Source organism: Gavia stellata, chromosome 4 (assembly GCF_030936135.1).
Source record: "Gavia stellata isolate bGavSte3 chromosome 4, bGavSte3.hap2, whole genome shotgun sequence".
Classification (NCBI taxonomy): Eukaryota; Metazoa; Chordata; class Aves; order Gaviiformes; family Gaviidae; genus Gavia; species Gavia stellata.
Window position 1 is genome coordinate 17,140,178 of NC_082597.1, and position 25,967 is coordinate 17,166,144.

A 25,967-nucleotide genomic window follows, 5' to 3' on the forward strand; every position below is an offset into this window, starting at 1 on the left:
AATTCAACTGGAAACTATATATCTTTCCTCCCTTTCTCCAAAGCATGAACATGCACTTAAAACATATACATGGACAAACATATTTTAATATGAGTACCAAATATATTGGCTCTATGCATTACAAATGGTATCTGCTTTATGGCAGAAATTAAGAAAATAAACTTAAAGCGTCTCTAACAATAAAGAAGAGATGTAAAGGAATGTCATTACAAGGTTATTTAATCCTTAAAATTTCTTAAGTATGTTAAAAAATAAGGGATTTTGCTTGCAGGAATATATTACCTATGTCCTTAAACTATACTTAAAATATATTATTAGAATAACATGCAGGTTAAGAGATTTGGTTTCCCAACAGTTTGGAATTTATTTTACATATGCTCTGGACTGGTTGTCTGAGCTTTATGTTTTGCACCATTTGCATGCAGACATGTTAATCTGTTGTTCGACAGTATTAGTGTGACATGCATGCTGGTTTTGCCTTTTGTGAACAGGTTTATGTACCTATTTTACTTCAGGAGTATTTCTACTGAACATCTGCATTTCATAATTAACTTCAATATAAATAATCTCTTTTTAGGAAGCAGTTCTTTAGTATTAAGTGGTGGCATCATCCTGTTTTGAAACCTAAATGCTTATGTACTAAGTGCTTGCTTCTTATCAGCCCAAATGGTGCTATTCTACATAAGCTGAGGCTGAGCCTCATCTCGCTAGCTAGTTAAAAATACAAATTTTTTTCATTATAACCAGGCTGATTCTGTCTTAGAGCAAGAAGATTACAAAAAAGAAGAGGAAGAGACATCCTTACTGTCCATTGATTTAAATCCTGTCTCTTCCATGTCTTGCAGTTAATTTCCTTTCTTTATCTTCTTTCTTCCAGATTTCCTTCTAGAATTCATTTCTGGTTTTCTGTCATCCTCGCTGCTCTTCTCCAGTAGATAGAGGACCACATTTGGCACAGTGTGCCTAGGTGTATGATTTGTTTAGATTGTATGAAAAAAAAGCTTAGTTTAGATACCAGGAAAATTCAATGGGGACTGGCTAGCAAATAGTCAAGATATTTTGAAAATCCCTGCCTTTTGTATGCTGTTCACCTACATTCAACATTGTCTGAGCTGGTTTGTATAGCACTTAAAACCTGCATGTCCTGTTGTAGACTGACAGACTAACATTATTCTTTTGGAAATTTTCTAGAAAATTTGGAAGATAGTACTGATGAGGATGCCCCATTGCATAGTCCTGGGACAGAAGGAAGGTGAGCAATCTTTGTTAACAGGTAACTGGATCTGGTTCTAGAAAAATTACTATAATTTCCTATTTTTGTAATGCATCATGTATCCATTAGGAGATACCTCAGACATAGTTTCATTACACTTTGTCCACCATTTCAGTAGAAAGAAGAATCAAATAAAAATACACATTCTGCAAAAACATGACTATTTTCTTTCTAACTGTGATGCAATTTTTCTTTCAGTTCATTATCTCCAGATCTTTTGAAGCTTTGTGGTGAAGTCAAACCCAAAAGCAAGGTAGGCTGTACAGTGATGATAATGATTCGTTTGCATGTCTTTTAAATGATTCTATGATTCTATAATAATTCATACTTTAATGGCACCTTCTGGAGAATGCTCTTGCTTTGCTCTAGAGACCTTAATAAACAAAGACATGCAAAACGTGAACTGATGTGCTGTTCATGTGATTTGTATGTAATATGCTTTTGTGTGATACTCCTCTCTGGGAAACAACAATAAAAATATACTTTTTCAATATTTTCTGGTTGAACTTTCACAGTTTCAGAAAGAGATACATTCTTCCAATTACTAGCGCTCCGAACTGGAGTAGATTTGCAGTTTAGTATTAGTTAGGCTGCAGTTTAATGTTAATGCCAGTGGGAACTGTGAACATACTTATTGTTTGCGATTTGCTTCTGTGGTCATAGAAATGTAAAACAAGTTCATAAAATGAATAGAAGTTTGACCTCCAGGCTCTTAATTACAGTTGGTGTTGGAGGAATATATCTAGGCTGGCTGCAGTTTAATACAGCAGTGGGAACTGGAAACATGCTCACTGATTGCGATTTTTTTTTTTTTTTTTTTTTTTTCTTTTGTGCTCACAGGAGCATAAAACAAGTTTGCAAAGTAAACAGAAGCTTAGTCTCCACTCTTCTAACTGCAGATGGCTTTGGAGGAATATATCTAGGTTGGCTGTTGCATTATTGGTAGCGTTCATTGGTGTGCAGCTCTTTGGGCACATAAACTGAGTGAGTTTGGTCTGAAAATGTTGGCATAAAATAAACATATCATTTTAGTAGTGGCTCTGTTCAGACTGGACCTTTGTCTTCCGCAGTGGCCTTTCTTTCCTGAGGAATAGATCTTAATTTCACAGCATCGTCGCACCTAACATGTATGATCAATTTTTTTTAAATGACTGTGTTGCGCAAAGCTTGGTTCTTTTTTTAGGTTTTCTGTTGTTTTCCTATTGTTGAAATGCTGAGCAAATCTTAATTCATGTTGGCTTAAACTACTTTTGAAGTGACATAAACTAAGTAAGAAGCAAAGTTTGTATATCAGAAAAAGCATTGGTGTAAGAAGTCATGCCAATATAACTGTAGCTATTTAAATTTACACTTCACTTTATTCCTCTCTGCTTTATAACATTTCATCTGGATAAACCTTAGGAGAGTAATATTGTACTCCTGTAGTATCGACAGGCCCTTGTAGTTGGTTGAAAGGATATCCTTGGAAACCGGTTGTCAAATTAGTGTTTCATGCTGTTGAATTTGACATGCCTCCTCTGAAATCATTGCCAAAGAGTAGAGGTGAGCTCCTTGATTTACTTTCCAAAGGTAGTTGCCAAGTGATTGAGGGGGATGCTAGTTAGCAGCTAATGATAAGCTTGAATGTATCACTCTTGACACATACCATGAAATGTTTAAGTCACAACTTGTTTCTTATTTGTCTCCAGGCCCGCCGGAGGACTACTACCCAGATGGAATTGCTATATGCAGACAGCAGTGATTTAGTCTCTGACATTAGTGCTGCAGACTCTACTTTGGCTGGCCCTCTTGCATCAGTTGCAGAAATCCAAGAAAGTGGGATGACTGGTGACACACATGATACTTCTGCTAGGGACAGAGAGTTTATTCCCCCACCATCTGGCTTACCTTCTAAGATAGGCAGCATGTAAGTTTGGCCATGCTGTACTAATTATCCTTCGCTTCTAAAAAATGCATGTTGCCAATTTCTTTTAATCTGTTATTTTAACTTTACAAAGGACGTTGATATACTTGAAGCTTACTAAATAATACTGACAAAGCTCGTCCTTCTTTTCTACCATCACCACTCTAGACAGTATAACTCCACTGTTGTAAGTAACATGTTTCTTACTGAAGATGTAAGTTCTGTTAGGTTGCTTTGTCACCGTAGACCTATTGTAGCCTTCTTTATTTGGAAAAGTCCATGTAGTACCTTGGATACTTTGCTGTACTAGTGCTATGGGAAATGCACATTCAGGGAGCTATTGAGAATCTGCTTAGAACAGTAGAGAGAGCAAAAACCCTACCCAAAAATTTTATATAATATAGTATAGTATCTGTATATGGTCCTAACTATTAGGTAAAATTTTTCTGTGGGTCATCTTGTGTGGACCACGCTTAAAATGAAGCAGTCTATACAGTAATAGAGCATGCAAGTGTAACGCTGAAAAAAACATGTTGAATATTTTGAATCCTCAAAAATCCTTTCTATTTGCAGGTTGCACTTACCTGCAGAACAGATTTACAAATTGAAAGTATTACTTGATGACAAATAGAACTAAAAATACTATTTTTGTCTTTTTACTTTGGGGCCAGCAGTTCTCTCACATGCACTCTTTTTTTCACTTTCTCTTGCTGTTCTTCTTATATCTACCAATATCACTATTATTAGCCATTCACTGCTAGAGACCCTTTTCTTGGCTTTTTCAGTACTAGCTCCTATATTGCACAAACTCATGCGTAAACTGAATGCGCTTGCCGCATTCAGTGATATGGAAAAACTGTGTCCCATAGCTACTTCATGTTACAGATTCTGGAATTAGGCATCTTTCACTATCCATCTGTCCTATTTGCATAATATTTTTACAGCAGTCTCCATCTAATGTACATTTGCAATTTGTATTATTTTTAATATGTATTTCTAGCATCTGCTTGAGGTGGCAATCATGAACAGTAAAACACTTCTGACAGCAATTATTAACCCATGCTGATGGCTTCAGTGCTTTTTTGCAAGTAGAATCTGCTTGGAAAGAATGCTCTTTGGGGGTGAGGATAGGTGGAGAAACCCACTTGTTTCAGCAGTTAGTGTGAGATCACTAGAGACTTTTGAAGCTTCAAGATTTAAAACATCAAGTGTTATGGCCTGGCATCCAAGACTCAGGTAATACCAACTTTTGCCTCACTCCATCTTCTAGAATGTATCCATTTGTGAAAGTGAGCCAGCAATGAGGCAAAACAGGATTTTCCAAAAACTGTGTTTTGTGAGCATTAGAGTGTTACGTGCTGTCAGTAAATCAGTTCAATCAGCAGTAGGCCTCACATATGTTTTGGTTTGTTATTGATCATGTTTTAGCAGATAAGTGATCAAAAATTCCCACAATCAGTCTGCAGTGACTTCCTCACTGCAACTGAGATGCTTTTTCAAAACTAAGACTCACTTTATACACTTTATACAGTATTGCTATTTTTGCTGGTCACTGGTCATTGTTGAAGAAAGCTTCTTTTTGTGAGCCATTTGGTCTTCCTATATGGGCCTGTAGTGCCATCATATGTCTTGTAATAAAATACATTCTTCTGGAGCAGATTGCAGTCTTATCTGCAATAAACATTATCTCCCTTGTGCCATTTACTTAAGTGGCATTCAGGGATGTAGAAGCTGTAACAGTGATGCAAAATACGCATTCTTGAAGCAACAGAAATTAATTATATGCTTGGGTGCAAATCAAGGTGTCTGCATATGTATAAACTGCTCCACCCTGGAAAACCCTCAGTTTTCTCAAATCTGTGGTGATTCACAGAGGCACCTAAATGCACGTGGTCAAGTTAGTTTGGTTGGAATTTTTACAAAGATGGCTAGTGCCATTGTCCTTTGATATGCTCAACTTTTCTACAGCAGTCTCTTCAGAGTAGAGTGGTCTCCTGTAGTTCTTGTGCCAGCTCTGTTCAGATGTCTGATATCCTGGGAAATCTAAAAGGGCACTGGAAACCTATAATTAGGTGTGTGTCTTGCTCCTTTTCATTCAGGTCATTGACATCATGCACCTGTTTTTTACATACATGCTTAGGAAGGTCATTACAGCAAGACTGCTGCATATTTATAATACCTGCATTTCCAGGCTTTCAAAAAGAATTCATAATGTGATCATGCTCTTTACACCCTCCTCTCAGGATGTGCCACTCTGGAGTCAAAGATGGAAGACTCAAGGGGTAGGTAGAGAGTGAGCAAGAGGGAGCTGGCTCCATGACTGAGTATGCAGGACGCTGGTGCGAGGCAGAGAAGCTTGGGTTCCAGTTTCTGGTGTGGTTTATTTAATCCAGTAGCTGCACAGTAGACACATAGGCAACCATGGTAGTGGAGACCATAAACGAAGTTTGTCATCCTTGCTGAGAGATCTAGCTATCAGGCTGATCATAAGATTTGACTTGTGACCGCAGGACTTTTGCATTCCTAAATGCATACTGGTCCAGCATGCAGAAAAGGAGGGAGTGTGTCCTCTTCCAACTCTTTTTATGTCCTTTGCAGAGTATGCCTAGAGGTAAGGAGATATGGGTGCTTTGGCCTTGAGGAGGGAATTGAACCCATCTTGTCCCCTTCTTTTTGTGTGCTTTAACTGCTAGGCTTTTGTGCAAAACCAGATAGGTTATCACTTGTCCTCCTTTTCCTGTCTCTTGAAGACCCTGGGGAACTCTAGGGTCTGCACGCACTCTTGACACAAGGTCCTACAGGTAGGACCTTCACCTTCCAATTAGCGCTTGTGTTTAGTGTGCGTGTGATCACTTCGGACAGTCAGTCTTAGCTACTTGAGTCAAGTAGCTGTTCTTGGTTGTGCTGTCCTTGTTAAATCATGTTATTCTGCATGCCAGTCCCCAGGTGGATTTTATATAGCACAGACTTCCTCTCAAGGGAAACCGGTACAGCTTTTCTCATGCAGAGAAGTTGCAGCTATGTAGATCTGCAGCCTGTAGAGCTCTGAGACCAGGTGCTAGTAACCATGTCAGGCAGGTGGCCTGCCAGCTGAATTTTGTCTCCTTAATAAAGTTGTGTGGCACAAAAGCACTTTCAGAATCTGCTTTCTCTCTTTAGTGAGTGCTTCTGGTCCTTATATTCATAGAAACAACTTCTAAACACACAAAAATTGGGTAAACCAAAGCAAATTTTGCTTTTCTGATTGCCCAGCTAGTGAGAAACAGGAGTTCAGAAGGGTGGAGACCATCCAGATTCCCTTCTTTTTTTATCTGACTGTGGTGAAATGGTGACATTTGGGTGTCAACATTAATGTTGCACTCTTGATCTTTTTGCTATTTTTAATGGGGAATAAACGGTTGGGAGAAAGACCACAGTGACTGTGAGCTGGAATTATTTTAGAGCAAGAACTAGAGAGACAAAGGAGGGATGGAAAGCAAGAAGGGAAGGGGGGGACAAAGAGAAGCAATGTTACAATAGTCAGACTGTCAACAGGAAATATTTTTTTTCACTTCCTAATTTTGAATTTGATATTGAAACATGTATATGTTAATGCAAAGTTTAATTAATATGTAAGAGTCGTCATGATTTCTCTGTTCTTCATGTCTGTAAGTGGTCTATTGTAGATGAAAGTTGTGGAATCTGAAATTTTAGATCTTAGTCAGACCTTCCATCTTCTCCGTGGTCTTAATTTGAGCTGCATACTCCACTGTATTTCTTTTAGTGAGTCTCTTTTATTATTGAATTAGTAGATCTCCTTTGCGTGTTCAGTATCTGGCTCTTTATATGTTGATGAACTGTAAAAGTTAATAAACTTGGTGTATTTCTATATTAAAATGTAAGAACAAATATAGAGAATGTAGATTCAAGAGAGACAATAATAGATTGAGCACATTCTGAAATCTGAGTGGGAGAATGACAGCTAGTCGAAGAAAAGCAAGTTTGTAAAGGGCCTTAACATAAAATAATGATTCCTCTTGCTTTAGTTCTAGACAGCCATCTCTGTCAGAGAAGAAGATACCTGAGCCTTCACCTTTAGCAAAGAGAAAAGCCTATGAGAAAACAATGGAAAAGACAAAGATAAAAGAACAAAAACTGTAAGATTATTTTAAATTTATTTTCTCTGACATAGTTTAAAACTTGAGTGTACTTTCTTGAAAAATAAATCTGTATTTTTCTGTTTCTTTAATTCCAGGACAGCTTTCTTGTTGGCAGAGAAATTATTCAGTGCTCAACCTCTGTGTGTGTTTTTTTTTTTTTCCCCCAGAGTATTTTTCTGTACAAAATAACTCAGAAGCAGATCCCTGAGAAAATGTCCTTTGGAGCATTTGCAAATGACTTTTTTTTTTTAATGGAAGTCATCAATTTCTCTAAGAAACTGCAGTTTTATAAGAATTTCTTCATTTTACATATGTGTGTTTTCTGCCTGGAGCTTTTGCTGTTAGCACGTAAACTTTGAACGTTGTGCCACCTTGCACTCTGCAGCAGTTTCTAGTCTTAAGTTTATTGCCTTCTGGGAAATATCTGTAGCTTGCACTATAATTTTATTTATTCGCTTAAGAAAAGAGCGTCTAACATTTGAGGCGTGTTGCATTTAACTTCTCTAACCATTCATAACCCGTTAAAGAAGATGTTCTTTTTTTCTTGTAGCTCAGATTCTGGAGCCCCAGAGGCTAGTCTGTCACCTCCTACTTCCCCACCAAGCCGGCCCCGTAATGAAATGAATGTTTTTAGTCGTCTTACTGTTTCTCAGGGAAACACATCAGTTCAGCAGGATAAGTAAGTCAAAGAGGGAAGCCTCAGCCCCCAACCAGGGAATTGCGAAGTGTGCTCAAGTTATCAGTGTAGTATCTGTTAGATATTTTGCCCTTCTTCTGCAAGACAGGAGGAGACATTTCTCATGTTTTTGTGTAGTTTTCAAAGAAAATATTTTAAACTTCCATGGAACCATTGTAAAAATTCAAGAAGAGCAATTTCCTGCTGAACCTTGTTTCCTGTTTTCTAGGCTATGTCTGTTATTTGTAGTTTTAAACCCAAAATAGAAAAGAATGGTAGAATTCTTAGATGTATGCGTATTTGTGTGCGTGTTTATAGTTGAAAATAGGATTTAGCTAACAATTTGGAAAATAGTGCTTTTGACAATTATATGGTTACTCCAGCGCTGCTCCGAGTGCTGTCACAACAGCACCCTGGAGGATGGGATGTTGAAATTGCTAGAACACAGTTGTTCAGAGATTATCCAAATTATGGAACAGACTGACTTTAGGAGGTGATCTGGAGGAGCAGATAATATTCATACCTTGTTTAGAAGAAGTAGAGCTCAGTTTCCTCACGTTAGGCACCTGTTAGGAGCCTTACTCCAAATTGCAATGGACTTGTCTTGAGCAGAATCCTTATTGCAGGTTTCAGTACTGATACTAGTGCCATGCAGCATTTATGAACTGCAACTAAAACTTAGAATAAACCTTTAGTTCTAACTGTAGCAAGACAAGAAATAGCTCTTGTCTGTTTACGCTATTGTTTTAAAAAAAACTTTGGGTTTTTTCAGTGGTCTACAGAGTCACTACATACCAAGCAGTAGCTTGCAAGGCTTTCAGTAGTTTAACTGTGCTTGTAACTTCTTTATCTTAGCTATGTTCCCTTTATCTTATTGCTAACTCCCACCCAACCCTTTTCATTTTCTCTGGACTGACTTTGAAGTCAAATTGAAACTGCTGAATCTGTTTGATTTGAGTTGAAAATGAAGGCTATCTTAAGACATACTGCAAATGTTCGTATCTGGACGGGATTTTTTTCTTGTGTGTTTTCTTGTTTTTTATTTTTAAAGTTTTTGAAAACGAGAAGTGAAGGATTTTGAACTTAGGATCATTTGCAAATTGCTGTTCTTATTTCAGTGGGCTATCAACACTTTTAACATTTATATTTTTATGATTAACATTTTACTTGTTTCTTCTACACTTAACAGGCATTGATGTTCAGAAATTCTTTTTTTTTTCCTTTTGATATTTTCAGCAAGCACTATGTTACGGAGGTTAAATTATGCATCCATCTTCTCCTTCTACTTTGTTGCCTTTACTTCTGTAAGAAAATACTGGGGAAATAAGAAATGGCTCAGCTGGTGTTACTCAGCTTCTTGGGCTGAGACAGTCTACCAGTGTAACCGCTGAGAATGCTATTTCAAGATTATTATTCTATGCGTTTCCCCCCCGCCCCCCCCATCACAGGTTTAAGGTATACCCTGAGCAATGCTGCATACTGTATGTGGATATGCATTGCTTTTCTGAATTGGCCATGCTGTTGTTTGTTCTTCTCATATGGAGACTTTACTTTGCTGACACCTATATTCTTTCTCCTCACAACTCCACCACTGTTGATTGTAGGTCTGATGAAAGTGATTCCTCTCTGTCGGAGGTACACAGGTACTCTCTCTTTTCTGTTTTCTTGGCATCTCTCACTGAAGTTAGTCCAGTTCTTAGGAAATTTCATTTTGCTGCATGAATTTTCCTGATACTTATGCACTGTATCTCTTTTGCTTTTGCCAGAAACTTAAAAATCTGAAATTTTGGCCAAGCATGTCTCCCCTCGCTCCTTTTTTAGGGTGTTCTTTATCATGTTAAGCATGTCAGGTTTTTTCTTTTTAAATGAAGTATGGTGTAAACCTTTTCTTAGATATATTCTTTCTCTCTTTTGTTTTCTTTAAAAAAAGAGGAGCAGACATTTTCTAAGGTTTTATATACTTCTCTCTTTTTGTTTTTCTTTTTCAGTTGTATGCTTTAGTCACTAAAAATTAAATCCCAGTGTAAAAAAAAAAAAAAAAAAAAAAAGAGTAGGTTTTTTATTATGCCTTTCTGACAGAATGCACAGTGGCTTAAGAGATGAAAGAAATGTCCCCACTCATGTTCCTAAGCCATGGCTTAGGATTTTGGTACTCAGTGAAAAATTGGTTTATCAAGAGAAGGGCAGTCAAAGGGCTAATAATAATATGATGGTGGCTTTGTCTGGTCATTGTAGCATTTTTTTTGTCTGTAGATTTCAGAGCACTGCACACAGGTAGATAAATAGCTCCTGGACATGTATTTTACATGGCTTGTCAAGGGAACGAGTGGGTGAGAACAGCAGTAGGAATAATTCAGTCTAGAGGCAGCATGATCCACTGGGTAATAGTACAGAGAAAACCATATTAGTTTTCAAGCATAGAGACTTGAATTAATAATGAAGTAAATTGTTGCTGTATTCTTGAAAACATAAAAAGGGGCAGATTGAAAGGTGAATGCCTTTCCAAAATGAGGAAGTTAATTTCAATCAATTTAAGGCAATATTTAGTAAAATCTATAAAAAGATTGTGGAGGAGTAATGAATTATATGAATGAAGATGTTCTGAGCATTGAAAATGTATAAAATAACCAGCTAATTGCCACAAAGTTAGATAATATCAGCAAGGACTTTTTCCTTCCTGTAGCAAGCTTCTGGGCAACATTATGGAATTTTTACATTTTCCTAAAGCATCTGACACTTTTTTTTTTCCTTCTTTGTGAGATGGGGCTGTGGCTTAGTTCCTTTTCCTCAGTTACATGTATAATATCCAAAAGAGCATGACAGTGAGTCTTAACTGCAAGTTGATCATGTCACAGCATTGTGTTGCATGTTTGTGGGCATTACCTTGAGGCTTTTCTACACTTCACAGAAATCAGTGGGATTCATGTGTGTGTGCAGTTGTATGCATGGGATTTTAGACTGCTGACTAGTTTTTATTTGGTGATGAACTCTGATTTTATTTTTTTTTTCTTCAGGCTAAGTTACAATCTTTTGGCACCGCCACAGAACTAGCTACAAATCCCCAGGAAGATTCCTCTGGGTTATCTGTACTCCAACCATACTGCCTTTTAGCCATTCGAATACAAGTGTGGTATTGAGTACAGGGTGCAGTAGGAACCTTTCTCAGGCACACAAGCTAGCAGCAGTTCTCTAAGCCTTCCAGTAGAAGCCAGTTGATGAGAAATGCCAGCTGAATTTGGAATTGTCAGTGTACACTACATTTGCTCCATTTTTTCGGGTGTGCTATTTAGATTAAGAGGTCTATGCAATTTGCAGTCTCAAGGTTGGTCCTAGGCATCCAAGAGCTTTAAGCATCCTGGTTCTTTCAGCATTATGCAGACTTTCCCATGTAGCCAACATTCAGCATCTTGTCTTTTTTTCATTTGTTCGTTTTTGTATGTGATTTCCTTTAACTGATAGTCCAGAGTTGACACTTGTTGAAGCTAAATAGTAAAAATCCTTACATCATTTATGAAAGGTATTCAGCTGTTCTGCCCTCACATGTAAGAAAATTAGATTAATTTTTTTTCCCTACAATTAAGTAAATTAATTTTATCTGTGTCTATTACTATGCCCAACTCACATTCTCTTTTTTTCTTTAGGGGGATAATTAACCCATTCCCTGCTTCAAAATGCATACGATCATCCCCGCTTCAGTGTATCTATACAGCTGAAGGACATACCAAGGCTGTGCTCTGTGTTGATGCAACTGATGATCTTCTCTTCACTGGATCTAAAGGTTGGGCAAGCGCTGTGCATCTGTGCTGCCTACAGAGGCTGCTTTAATAACTCGGGCTATTGTGAAATTCTCAGTTTGAGCTTAGTGCTGTAAACACAGTGGAAAATTGTGAGGATCCATTTTGCAACGTAAGCTGAAGAAGGATTCACAGTAATTATCTACAGGTTTTTCATTCCAATGGGTAGCATTTGGCTGTTTATTTGTAGTGGAAGAAGTAACTATCAAGAATAACATCAACATTTCTTGAGTGATATGATGGAACCAATCACAGTAATGCGCACACATGATGTGCAATGCAAAGTGATAGCCTCAGGGTAGGGGGAGAGGTGGGAATTAGTACATCTTTGGCTGTGCTACCTACAGAGTTTGAATAGAGTCTTCATGCCATAGGTTGATTCTTCTAGCAGAGCTAAGGACATTTTCCGCTTCCGTGCTTCTGTGCATTTTGTTGCCTGCCCCTTGTGGGTGTAAGAGTTGTACGGCTGTTGTGGGAGGGGCTAGGTTTTTAGTAGTCACTATATTCCTTACAGGATGGTGCAGCCAGTCTATGAACTCTTCAAGATGGTAGAAACAGTGTTTTGGAAGACAACATTTTCCTTCTGTCTTTGGTGACTTTCCATTGTAATCATTCAGTTTGGCTTGAAGATAACATAACCAGACCTCAGTGGTTATTTTTCATGAACACCCTTTTTAATATTACTCAAAAAGTGATTTTTTTGTGTTTTTCTTTTTCTCTGGGCCTTTTCATGTAAGGTACTTGTGCTAAAGGACTTGCTGTATTCTTAGTTGTGCAGCTGAAGCTATGGCAGACTCTTTTTCTCCTAAATAGAACCTGTGTGATAACCTGTGATATTCCCCGCTCCCCCCCCCCCCTAATTTTCTTGAAATATTAAAGCTAAGGTGAACTAGGGTGGTAGCTGGGAAGAAGTCAACACCTACTGACAGGGAAGCTCTCCTTTCCACTAGTTCACATAATGAATAAAGTCTGAAATTTCACAGCATTCTTTTTATCCCTATATTAATATAGAGATAACCCCATTAGATGCAGGTCTTCTACTACTAATATTCAGGTATGGTTGCTGTGGTTATTCTACTTGCTGGCTGTTAAAAATACCAAGACACACTCTTACAGTGAATTGGCAAACTTTTGGTCTTGGAAGTTTTAAGCCAACGTTTCAGCATTTGTGGAAGTGTATACAAATGCAAAAAAGGACATATATTTAGTTTCTGTAAATGTTGCTTAGTTGATTTGTATTGATATCTTTAATTTAGTGGCTATGTGGGGGGGAAAAAAAAGGCTTTTTAAATTTTTTTACTTTATATCCAGATTTGTGTTCTAAAGGTGATTTGTTGTTTTTTATCACATGTATGCTTGCAGATGTTGTAAATATTTGCTCTTCCCATACTTATGGAAGAATTATTCCTGCATATATTTTTGGAGGGGAAAATTTACAAAGTACACTTATACTCAAGAGTGTAGACAGCTGTTTAATTAAATAAGGTTAAATCTTTTGGAAATTGTTGCTGAAACAGTAAGTCTTAGGTCACTGACATCACATAACACTAGACGCCGGTGTCAATTCAGGAATGCCAATAAGCTCTCAGGTGCATTGTGGATATTGAGCTTTGGTCTTGATAGCTGGGATTTTAAGTGGCTGACAGTTCTTAAGTATACTTACCTTCTTCATGCTATTATAACTACTGTCTGCACACAAAGCTTTCTCTTCATCTTCCCAGTACTTATTTGAGTAAAAATGTACTTCTGAAATATATGGAGTGATACCGACATGGTACAACAGGGAGAATTTCCTGTGCTCTCCATTTGTGTTGCAAAATTCTTGAAGACTTCTATGTGTTTGGGATTTTAGTACACAAAAGGTCACAGTGTTTAAATACCTTTTGATACTGAATGAAAACTGACTAAAGCACTTACACTGGGATTTTCAGAGGCTCCTAAAGCACCAAATAGTTTGGATCACTTCTCGTCTTTGTAGTTTTGTTGTGGCAGTCAGTACTCTTTCATGTTGAGCCTCAAAGCCCCTCCTGAACTATGTTCTTGATGAAGAATTCTTGAATTAAAGATTGGGTTCTTCTCTTGATCTGTCATCATGCAAACTTTACAGCCTCTAAACTGTCTGTATCTTTACTTCACTTTCCTTGAGGTGGAATTTTATCCTTTTGAAATGCTATGGGAGCCAATATGCACAACTTGAACGCACATTTAATGATTAACCTTGCTTAGTTTTGATGATGGTAGATGATGCCCATGTGTATTCTCTAAGACCTACTTAATTTAGCTGGTTTTCTGCACTGTCTGCCTAAATGGAAGGATATGTATGAGTGCAAATGAATGCATGTACTTTTTAAAATTACTGAGTTTTGGAAAAACATGAGTTTTCTGTGTTTTTTTTTTTATTATTTGTTTCCCCATTTTTCTTGTCTGTCTTTAGATCGTACCTGTAAAGTCTGGAATCTGGTAACTGGACAAGAGATTATGTCTCTAGGGGGCCATCCAAATAATGTTGTTTCTATAAAATATTGCAACTACACTAGCCTGGTCTTCACAGTCTCAACCTCCTATATCAAGGTGTGGGACATCAGAGATTCTGCTAAGTGTATTCGGACATTGACGTAAGTGTGCTAAACCCCAAATGCCAAGAGTTTTAAATGAGTCTTAATTTTAGATAAAATTTATTAGATTTAATTCAATAGTGCAGCACAGTGTAATTCAAGTACACTGTTTGTGGTGCTGAAAGCTTTCTTTATGTGTTCAGTGTGGGGCACTGGTAATACATGGAAACACAAAACAATTTGCATTCATGCCTATAGTGTTTTATCAAATGTTCAGTATTCATAATTGGCTTTATAGCCTTTTTGCTCAGGTAAATAGGTTTGTTTTTAAACAGTATGCAAAGTAGGGAGAACATAATGTAGGGTTTGTTTTCTTTTTTTTTTTTCCTCCTTCCTGCCTTTACTCAGGTCTTCGGGCCAAGCGATGCCTGGTGATGTGTGCTCAGGAAGTACTAACAGAACTGTCACTATCCCAGCTGGAGAGAACCAGATCAATCATATTGCACTAAATCCAACTGGCACATTCCTGTATGCAGCTGCTGGAAACTCAGTGAGGATGTGGGACCTGAAAAGGTACTGAACACTAGCAGAAGAGAATATTCTTTAGGTGATTACATGTGCATATGAAACAAAGTCAATGAAGTGTTTCCTCTTTATGGTAATGTCCATAACCTGGGCAAAATATGGTTAAGATATGGATCGATTAATCCATCCTGTGGTGGTTACTGAGGTAATGGAGGTGCTCATGATTTCCTCAGATGTTAAGGTTATGGTGAATCGTTTCAGTACAAATCATTGGAAAACCACAAGGTTTTGTTTAAGACAGGCTCTATAAAACAGACTCTTGTAAGGTGACAGATGCATGAATCCTGACTAGTAATTGTTGATGATATGATGAAAGCCAGTTGTTGTAATGTGATATAATATGGGGCAATGATAGCCACACTATAATAGCATTTTTTCAAACAGAACCTGCACCCAAAGAGTGCTTTCAAAATACAGAGACTACTTTGAGGGGTCTGATTTTATCTTTTACTTTTATTTTTTTTAATTCTTATTTTACATAAATGGAAGCTTTTGTTTACATTTAACATAGATTTAACATTTACCCATGGATATGAGCAATAGAGTATGTGTAAACCAGAGGATGAATAGTCAAGACATAGGTGAAGATAAAAAGATCCATTCTGGCAGAAACTGTGCTATAGACTGTATTGTATGTATGGAAAAATAACAAATCCTCATTTCTTCTCTTATTCTTGAAGATTTCAGTCTACAGGAAAGCTAACTGGTCACCAGGGTCCTGTTATGTGCCTTACTGTAGATCGAATTTCCAATGGACAAGATCTTATTGTCACTGGTTCAAAGGATCATTATATAAAGGTAAACCATTAGTATTTGCTTTTTTTTTTTAACTCTTCACATTAGTGTGGGATGCAAGCTTCAGCAGAAGTGACTCACATCTCCATGTCTGAAACGTGATAGCCAAGATGGAAATTCTTTCATCAGTTATAGATCATGAATAATGTTCAGTCTTAATAAATGCTTATCACTTCAGTGCTATTTTTGTTTGGATGGTTGTCTATAGTTAAACTTCTTCTTAATCCCCAGTAAGGTGGACATCAGGTGTATGAATATTTCTCCAAGACTTCATAACACCTACTCTTAAGTAACATTTAGCTCTTGAAAGTATCTTAAGTCAGTGCCTCTGTTTTGGAGTGCAGACCTAATTGCCTCAGCAGAGACACTGTGTGCTCCTTACAGAAGAGAGTCTGGGGTCTAGCCCAGGCTCTTGCTTAAGTGTTACCCAAGTTCTGGAGTGGGGAAGGAGAGGGAGGTCAGCACATCTCAGCCAAGGTGCCCAGTCTATTTGGTGTATTCATTACATGCAGGTTGCTCTGAGTTGTGTTCAAAGCATAGCCAGTGGTGTGATGATACTTTCCTGCTACTTGGCATTGTGATTAATTCACTCAGGGATAGGGAATCTGTTTTGGGGGGGAAGGGGGTTCTGTTTTTTCCTTTTCTTTTCTTTCTTTTTTCTTTTTTGGGCCCACCTCAGCCAGGGGGGTATTTGAACTCACAAGCACCTGTTTCTGAGGTGTGTGCCCAAACCACCAAACCATGGGAACTATACATCATCCTCCCCATAAAGCTGACCCTCACACTGCAAACAACGTGTGATTCATGAGGCCAAAGACAGAATGAGCAAGATGCTGTAGCTTGTTGTGAGGGGGTACCCTTCATTCTGGTCTTTATACTTGTCGCGCACTGGAAAAGGTGTATAAACACATCTGGGAGTAAGCAGGAGCCAGGCATTATCCTGCAATTCTTGGATGCTTGGCTGTGCATTGCACCAGCCTCAGAAGATTGCCTAGGAGGTGGGTGCATAGCTTGATGGTTTGGGCCATGGATTTGAATCCTATCTGCAGTCGCTATGGTTAGAGGCCAGCGGATTCTTAGGCAGTAGGGTGACAGAGAAGCACTCTAATAATTACTTTTCTGCACAGTGCAGACTACAGGGTTAGTTAAGAGCTACCATCCTGGCAGAGTAACGAGTGTAGAACCTCTGTGGGGACAACAGAATGTGATCATGTAATGCAAGTTTGTCATGCTACCAACTCATGTGACAAGTGAGGAGGTGGAAGGGCTTTGGGAATACATAGCTGTCAACAGTCAGAGAAGTTTATCTGCCATTCTTGTGTGCTCCCTTGCTGTGGGCAGGCTACATAAAGACTTATGAGGCCACCTGCCTCTTGACTTACACCACTAGAATATCCAGGGATATTTTGGTCATGTGTATGTGCTGCAGAGTAATGTGTGTTCTGCAAGGTGAATGCCTCCATAATTGTCAAGCCGCTTTGGATAGTACAAATGATCTGTATGTGCATGGTCAGTGCAGCAGTTTGGGAATTCTCAGTGCTTCTCCACATGGGTAGGTCCACTGGGAGTAGGTCTGGTCACAGATACTGCTTTCACCTGCCATGGGAAACTACTGTCTTGTCTACTGAACCAGGAATATTAGTCAACTCTGTCTAAGTGCTTAATTTTTCTGGTGTATCATTGAACTTTTTTGTTACAGCTGGAACTGATGCATGTTAATTGAATGTAGTAACTTTTAAAATACCTTTAACTCACTTAAGGTATTCTTTTACACTACCAAGCTGTCCATTTTTTACTGCCAAGCTTAATCATTTTAAAAGGTCAATGAAGAGCAAATAATAGGGGATGAAGTCTGACATTTGCTTGTGAAACAGAGGTAGTGGTTTAAAAAGTTACAGCTCATCTGTTCCTCCTCAGCTCAGTCTAACTGGGTGAATTCTGGCTGGCTACAATGCAAAATGAAACAGGATGGCTTACACTGCTGCTCTAGGGACAAAGAGCTGATGGGATTGATTATGCCTTAAATTGTTAAAATAGCCTCACTTAAAGAATCTGTTTTAAGACCCCATTCTTGGAGCACAGGCAAGGAGAGAGGTGTGTCTAGTCCATGGAAAGCATCAGCATGTAATGGTATGTAATCCTTGCTAAAACACCTTGTCCAGAAAAATATATTAATGCCTCTTCCTGCAGCTGCCTGTGCGTTCTTCCAGTGTGAGTCATGTTTCCCATACTCACTCATGAACTTTGTTTCTCTAGCCCAACATGTAGTGTATATATAGGCTCTTCCTTGTGAAGATACTGTGTATTACATAAACAAGTAGTAGCACTTCTTCCCAGAGCAGTCTTCTCTGAAGTCAGTGAAGCATTCCCGTTTCGGGCAAGAGGGAGAAGAGGAGAAAGGACTGGTTCTAGTAGATAAATATTGTCAAATATATATCATGACACAGTGGCCTGTAATAAGACTTTCCAAGTTTTTTCCCTGAAGTTATTCGCTGCATGTCTTCCGAGCTGGTTAGATGGCAGATAATTTTGCTTATCATATTTGCTCTTTTTTATTTATTTATTTTAGATGTTTGATGTGACTGAAGGGGCTCTTGGAAGTGTAAGTCCTACACACAATTTTGAACCTCCTCATTATGATGGCATTGAAGCACTTGCTATTATGGGAGACAACCTTTTTAGTGGATCCAGAGATAATGGAATTAAGAAATGGGATTTGGCTCGAAAAGACCTTCTTCAGGTAATGGAAAAAATTATGTGGCTAATGTGACAGTCATGCTGTAGAACTGTTTTCAGGCTGTGTAAATGTTCAGGCTTATACAATGACTATTCACTTAGATACTGATGTTTTTATTAGGGCAGGCACAGAGCACTGACCAAGAAAGAAGTCGATAGTGTACTTGATCTTTACACTAGCAATGCAGTTGCTTTTCTTTTTAGTGTATGTAGCATCAGGAAATTCTGAAGAAGTGGTTAGCCCTTTATTTTAGCTCTTGAGTATGTGGGTTTTTTGCTTCAGAATGAAGGCAGCACTTGCCTCCTCTGCGATTGGAACCATTCGGTATCATCCCTATCATTGACAAGTTGGTAAGCTTTGGACTGGGAACTCATTAATGACAAACAATGCTTTAGATCAGGCTACAGAATATTTTCTTGTGTAGAGAGGGTTTACAACCTACCTCACTCCACCCAGTCTTTTTTCCAAAAAGAAGCTTATTCCTTAGATCTCCATTCATCTTGTTATACAATGTATATGTTACGTAACATACACAACACACACATAATAATCTGTTTGCTGTTAGAACACATTTGCTGTAAGTTTTTATTGTTTAAAAAAAAAGTTAAAAAAAGGGGGAGCAAAAAGGACCTCAAATCCAGGGAAACTTTGAAGTTCATTCTAATTTGTTTGACATGGAGACCTCTGATTTTGGCTACTTGCTATAAGCCAGTCTGTTCTTTTAGGTCTTATGAGAGGTTGTTGAGGTAGAGATACAATCATTTAAGTTGAGACTGTGAGAAAAACAAATGCCAGAAGATACTGCTGTTTTTGCAAAGGTTTGGTTAGATACCAATCACTTAATAATTTTTGGAGGGAGGAGGAACATGCCTTTTATGTGCATTTAATGTGCAGACTGATAGCAAGGAAACAAATAGAATATTAAAGTTTTAGGACATAAGAGAATAATGGACTGGTCACCTTAAGAAAAAAATTTCTATATAGGCATACTTAGTATTCCATAAATATACGAACTTTATTGACCTTCTTTCAAAATTGTCCAGCTGGGTGCCAGTTCCTTTTCAGAATACTACTAAGACTTCACAGTTAAAATAAGGATTCAGAAATTCAGCTTCTTACAGAATATCTTCACTTGGCCATATTGGGACATCTGCCCTCATATCTGTCTCTAGGGAAATGTACTAAGCAGCTTGTTAGCAAAAACAGGAGGACCGCAGGAACAGGAAAGACTTTTTATTCTCAGGATGACTTTATTGAAATTGTAAGCATCATCTTCACTCTTGCATTTTAGGCTCATTAAAATATGCAATGTGCATTTTTGCCATTGCAATTAATTTAACATCAGAAAAAATACAGGGGCAGGGGTGAAGTAGTATGTAACAGTGGACTAGTTGTATTCATTTTCTTATTTTCCTTTTGGTATATATGCATTTCATAATTTCTAGAATTCATGTTTCCTTGCTTGTTTGTTGGTTTTAAAAGTAGAACTTAATAAAAATGATCTCACACTTCCTTCTTTCTTTTTATTTCTATAAAATGTTGTGTGTTTTTCAAGGAGGTGAGACTAAAGCATTTGACAAAACAATATAAATAATTTTTATTCACTGTCTTTTTAGGGAATGCAGAAAAGTGCTGTTACTTTTGCTAATCATGGGGTAATTTAGGGTGAAAGGGCCCGCTGATCCAAGCAAGGCCAACTTTGTAGTTAGATCTGGTTACTCAAGGCTTTGCCCAGGTGAGTTTTCAAAATCTCCAAGGCCACAGATTGCACAGCTCCTCTGGGTGACCCATTGCACTCCTTAAAGTACTGTTGTATGAATTCCCTCCCCATATCCAGTCAGAATTTCTGTTGTTGCAACTTTCTTTTGGTGTGTATACTTGACTGTTTTAGATGAAGGAAAAAAATAAACAAACCTGAAACAGAGCTGAGCTGCTTTAAAGTATAAATGCTAACATTTCAACAGAGGTCCTGGTTTGGCATACATGTGTTAAACAAGTCTAATCCTCGTCTAATCCTCTAGAATTGATGAAAATCACTTAACAAACATGCTATTCAAAAGAATATGGAGATCATCTGCTTCCCTTGGTGCTATACATCCAAAGCCACAAAACACTGCTCTGACAAAATTAAGATTTGCAAGAACCACTCCCCCTCTCAGTTCCGTGAAGCGCTGCAGGACCAGACCACCAGCATCGTGATAGCAGTGGATATGATATATATAACTCCAAGATGATCCTCGAAAGCTGAATGTGCTCCATAATATGAGAAAGGCAGCAAACCAAAGCAGTTCCTACCAAACTGAACTGGAGAACAGCCACTGTTGGTCCCCTTAAGACAGCAAACTTCGTCTATTATTTCCAGAGTGTTGCTACCAAATGGAGGTTCTCAGCCAGTCTGTGCAGTATTTTGCTTTCTGAATTAGCAGTAAAATGCTAGTGTCCTTCCTCAATAAAGAATTAATGTATTTTTGCTAAGTGCTACATCACAACATTAATTTATAATGTGTAATGGGAAATTATGAAAGGAGGAAGGCAAATACAGAAACAGTTTCTGTCTCCCTGGTGTATTTTGGATTTTCTTTTCATGTGTTTTATAGCTATTTTACAGACAGACCTGAAACATATACAGAGACCATATGTTCAAATATGCATTTGAACATGTGCAGATTTAGGATTATCCTAAATTAATTTCTGTTCCACGTTGGGTCAGTTGCGCATATTGGATTTTCTTCTTGTTTTGCAGTACTATTTCACAAAGAGAAACAAACTCGTGGTATAGAAGTAGCCTCATCGAAGATAGCACCCTCCTTGCTCTAAAGGAGGACAAGCCACAGGTCTGGGATATACCCAGAGTCATGTAGCAAATCTACTGCAGGACAGGAATTGGGCTTAGAACTCGGGATTTTTCCATTTCTGTGCTCGTTCCTCTAGAAGTTTTTGCAGCCCTGTGAGACTTGCCTGCCTCCTCTTTTCCAGCAAGTTCCTAATGCTCATAAAGACTGGGTGTGTGCTCTTGGCCTGGTACCTGGTGCTCCAGTTCTGCTCAGCGGCTGCAGAGGAGGCACCCTCAAGCTCTGGAATGTGGATACCTTCGCACCCATTGGGGAGATGAAGGGACATGACAGCCCTATAAATGCAATCTGCACCAACTCCAGCCAGATTTTCACAGCAGCAGAGTGAGTTTCTCTTCTCCATTAATCTTTCTTTTCTCTAGCTCCTGCTGGAATTCTGCCAGTGCCAATGCATTTAGGAGATCTCCAGCTGTGTAAGTCACTTCATAGCAAGCATGAGGAGACCTGGTCCATGCCCCTAAATGCTAATAATCTACTGCAGTGGTCTCCAAAGTGGAGAGCATGCACCCCAGGGAATGCACAAGATGATCCATTAGGGTGCAGGAAGAAAATACTAGAACTTCAGTAGTACATGTATATAATTTATAAATTAATAAATATACATACAATGGGGGTGAATGCTCAAATCTTTTTTTTTAGTGATAGGGGTATATATCAGTGTTTGGAGACCACCAATCTACAGGATGTCAGGGAGAATTTGGCAATAGTGAGAATTTAACCAGCTTGTCTCTATAGTTGGGCAATTTACTGCTAGGACTGACTCCTGACCTGTGGGAATTTTTCTAAAAGCCAAGGTATGTGGGGTTTTTGTTTTGTTTTTTTGTTTTTTTAATTGCTGATGTATAGCATAAGCTTTGCAAGCTGTCCTACTGTCCTTTTAAAAACCTTAATTTGAATATTTGCTTCCTCAGTAAAAGCAAGCAACTTTAGTACCTGAAAACTCAGGGGACGTGACCAAGAAAAATATCTGGAGAAAGTGCAGGAGACAGCAACAGAGCACACTTAGTGGTGTAGCCTGAGCACAGGAGCTGTGAAAGCTGTCATGTTCTCTTCTGGTGCCAATCGCGGAAGCTTCTGTTCTTCTGAAGGAAAGCAGGACTTTCTGAATTGAAGCAGGATTACTTCACATTTGAGAGTTGCTAAGTTTCCACATTTGGTGGCCAGTTTTCATGGTTAAGCATTCACAGATAGGGGTAGAGATGTCAAAGCTTATGTCTCTGTTTGCCTAAAGATTATTAATAAGTTTAGAACATATATGCACATTTATTCTTTATTACTAGTGAAAGAAAATCCCAGCCTTTTGGCACTTGTAACATTGCGGCGAAGGTCTACAGAACTTAGGGTATTCCTGACAATTTACAGTGAAGTGAAGGCTCCAGTGAGAAAACATCTATACTGTGATAAAGTCTGCCGTGACTGCTGCCTCCCAGCTTTTTTTGAGGGGCATATGAGGAATACATGAGTCAATGTTTGCTAGTCACATGACTCAACTTTTATGAGAAATTCTTAACTTTACTTCTCTTTCACAGGATAAATTACTATTTACAAAGACTAATTCTTTATTTTGCTTTTTAATTATGATAATAGAGTTTTGTAACACATTCCATATGATACTTTACTTACACATACTTTAAAATTGTGTAAATAGTGATTGTTGCCAAAAGTACAGACTTAACAGCTTGCCTCTCCTGGGCTTCTGAACACTAACTCATTGAAGAAGGATGGTTTTTTGGTGTGTGGTTTTTTATTTTTTTTTGACCTTGTGTCATCTTGTGGTTCTGTGCTTTTTTTACCTTTTCTTATTACAGACTGACACCTCTCATGCAAACTGAGCACATCTCAGATCCTGTTTGATTTAACATATTATAATTTTTCACACCTTTTTTTTAGGACAATGTCTTGTCCTAGTGAGTCTGTCTCTCAAATTCTGTAGTACACTGGCTGTTTGTCTGTGGTCTGCTGAGTTGCAAATAGTTACATGATGGATGCTCTTCTCTGATGTCAGTCTACTTCAGCCTATTACTGTTAGCTGTACCTTAAAAAATGAAGTAATAATATAGTAGGGTTTTTAGTTTCCTACTTTTCCTACTTTCTTTTTCTTTATACTTGCCTAAATGGTTAAAGGTAGTAGCCAGTGCTGTGATAAGGTTAGGGAATCTTAAATGTTTTAAGTCTTGGATTTCAAAGTCTCGTGGAGGTAGAATGATCCTTGCATAGCCACTACAGAAATCTTATTTCACTAATAATGCCTTTCTGAATAAGACACCAGAGCTTTTAAGAAAGTGCTTCCCTCCCCTACCCCACCCCTCCTGTCTCTCTCCCTCCCCAATTTAATTAACTAGCTCTAATACTGCTTTATTTTGTTTTTCAGTGACCGGACTGTGAGGATCTGGAAAGCTCGAAATATAATAGATGGACAGAGCTCAGATACAGGAGATGCAAGTGAAGATCTTGCCACTAATTGAAATGATGGGGATAAATTAATATATTGATGAATTTGAGGTGCACTCTATGCAGTTTGCTGCATGCTTATTAGGTGAACACTGATGAGTGGAATGAACTAAACAAATAAGAGTGAACTCTTCTACTTAGACCTGCTGTCCTTAAAATATGTACTGTATTTAAGAAAAAAAATAACCTCTTGGTAACATGCTTGTGTCTCAGTGGTCACATATATATAACTATATGTTATGGCTGAATTTGTGTGCATATGTAACACTTGCAGTTAAAATTAACTGGAAATCAGTCTTCTCTAATGACCATCTCAAAATTATAACCTGGAATATATAACAAGTGCTCTGCTGTATTTCACTCACAAGTATGATCAGCTGTTTTGCATTTTAGGGTAGCAGGGGAATTATGATGTCCCAGTAATAAGCCTTTGATTATGACAGGCGTTGTTTCAAGATTCTAAAGGTCACTTACACTGTTGTTAGGAAAGTGAAGTGAATAAAAGATAGGAAGAAGCTGTTAATGACACATCTATCTGACATGGCTGTATCCTGCTACCAGTGAATGCCATATGATTTGTGTTAATGTTAGCATATAATCCTTGTTGACCAAAGTTGTGCAGCTGTGTATACTCTGTGCTCAGGACTAGAACTCAAATGCTCATAAATTGGTATGTTTTATTAATGTTTTGCCTATATTCTGTAATGACTAGGTGATCTTAATGTCGTAACAGAAATTTATCTTAATCTATTTTTCTTATGGATTTGTTTCTATCATCTCACATTTTCTTTTTTAAAGCAAAATGCTTTCTTTTTTATCTAATTTTATATGCTGCTAAATGTATTTTAAATACACTGTTTTGCAAACCTTGGCAGTTACTTTGAGAACTGAACCACATGTACTGGAAAATGCTATGTAAATAGATGGTTGTACAAAGAAAATACCTTATCTTGTGCCTGTATGACTTTTAAAGCTCTTAGAGTGTGGATATTGAGGGAGGATGTATAATTTACCCAACTGCTCTGAATATTAATTTGTAAATTCTGCAAATTTTAAAAATTTATGTAGATTCACATACAGTGTTTGGATATTGAGGGTTTTTTGGTTGTTTTTTTTTTTTCCCCCAGAAAATATCAGTCTGTAAATTATAGCTTATGTAGGTAACACTTAAATAAAGATGTGAATGTGAACTACTTCTCCTTGCCTTTTTCATCATACTTACAAAAATTCATTTCCCTTGCAAAGGCCCTGAATATAAAATGCACAATTTTACACAATGCAGTAAAATAGCTTGCTGAGTAATACAGCCCATAGGTTGTTCTGGTATCCCACCTCTGTGTTCTCGTTGGCCATTATTTGTGTTTTGATAGTACTTAGGAACCGTAGTAGGATTCCCTCATACTAAGTACAGTACAGACTTAAAATGAAGCAGATAGCTCCTGTTCCTAAGAGATGACAGTTCTTACCTATGGTCTACCATATGGTCTGTCAAACAAAGATAAGTTCTGATGCCTCTTGCTCATCTTAGAGGAATTATTTCCTTCTCAGCTCAGCTTGAAAGGAGATGAAAAGGCATACTGCTTGCGACTTGAGGTTGCGGATTTATTCCAAGTTTTGGCAGAAACGAGTAATCATACATATTGTTAAGAAGCAATGTATAGGTTAGTTAAAATAAACAGCGGCAATACCAATTAGTGTTTATCTATCATGCTTTTTGACTACTTAAGGGGTGTACACACAAAAGATTTGGGACCATATCACAACCTTGAGCAAAACTCCCAGTGGAGAATGGATTTACAGGCAAGACTCATGGGAGAGGCTTTGTGTGCCTGGTGGAAGGTCCCTGTTCTGCCTGGCCCAGTGGGTAAAGGCTACCCACTGTACCAAGCTACACAAATGATGCCAACAGCTTGGTGACGCCTGGTTTTGGAGCTGAACACTCATGGCTGTCATCTGGGAACCCTGGGTATTTGTAGTTTTTTAGTGTGTGTAAGATTTCATATGAATATTGTGTTTTTCAACTGCGGGACAGAAGTCTTTACAAACCTAGGAAATGACTACCTGCTGTCCAGCTGCTCTGCTTTAACGCACCGTATGGTGAGGGGCTGTCATGGCAGCAGTCTGAATTGCAGAGGCTTCTCTCTGGTCATGCTTGACAGCACAGACACTTTGCTTTACCAAGCTATCTCCTGATAGGCATCAATATG

General features: G+C 38.1%; 1 protein-coding gene across 1 annotated transcript in view; it reads left to right on the forward strand.

Annotated features, from left to right (window-relative positions):
- KIF21A (kinesin family member 21A) overlaps window positions 1-24,616 on the forward strand; it is a 55,898-nt gene extending 31,282 nt beyond the window's left edge. Inside the window, exons 22-33 of the mRNA XM_059816972.1 lie at window positions 1,192-1,252; window positions 1,472-1,526; window positions 2,962-3,179; window positions 7,202-7,312; window positions 9,596-9,634; window positions 11,633-11,769; window positions 14,220-14,400; window positions 14,749-14,913; window positions 15,606-15,723; window positions 18,290-18,460; window positions 21,434-21,633; window positions 23,681-24,616. Coding sequence (XP_059672955.1) covers window positions 1,192-1,252; window positions 1,472-1,526; window positions 2,962-3,179; window positions 7,202-7,312; window positions 9,596-9,634; window positions 11,633-11,769; window positions 14,220-14,400; window positions 14,749-14,913; window positions 15,606-15,723; window positions 18,290-18,460; window positions 21,434-21,633; window positions 23,681-23,774 — 1,550 coding nt within the window. The 3' untranslated portion in view covers window positions 23,775-24,616. The remainder of the gene's footprint in view (window positions 1-1,191; window positions 1,253-1,471; window positions 1,527-2,961; window positions 3,180-7,201; window positions 7,313-9,595; window positions 9,635-11,632; window positions 11,770-14,219; window positions 14,401-14,748; window positions 14,914-15,605; window positions 15,724-18,289; window positions 18,461-21,433; window positions 21,634-23,680) is intronic.
- Window positions 24,617-25,967: the final 1,351 nt, after the last annotated feature.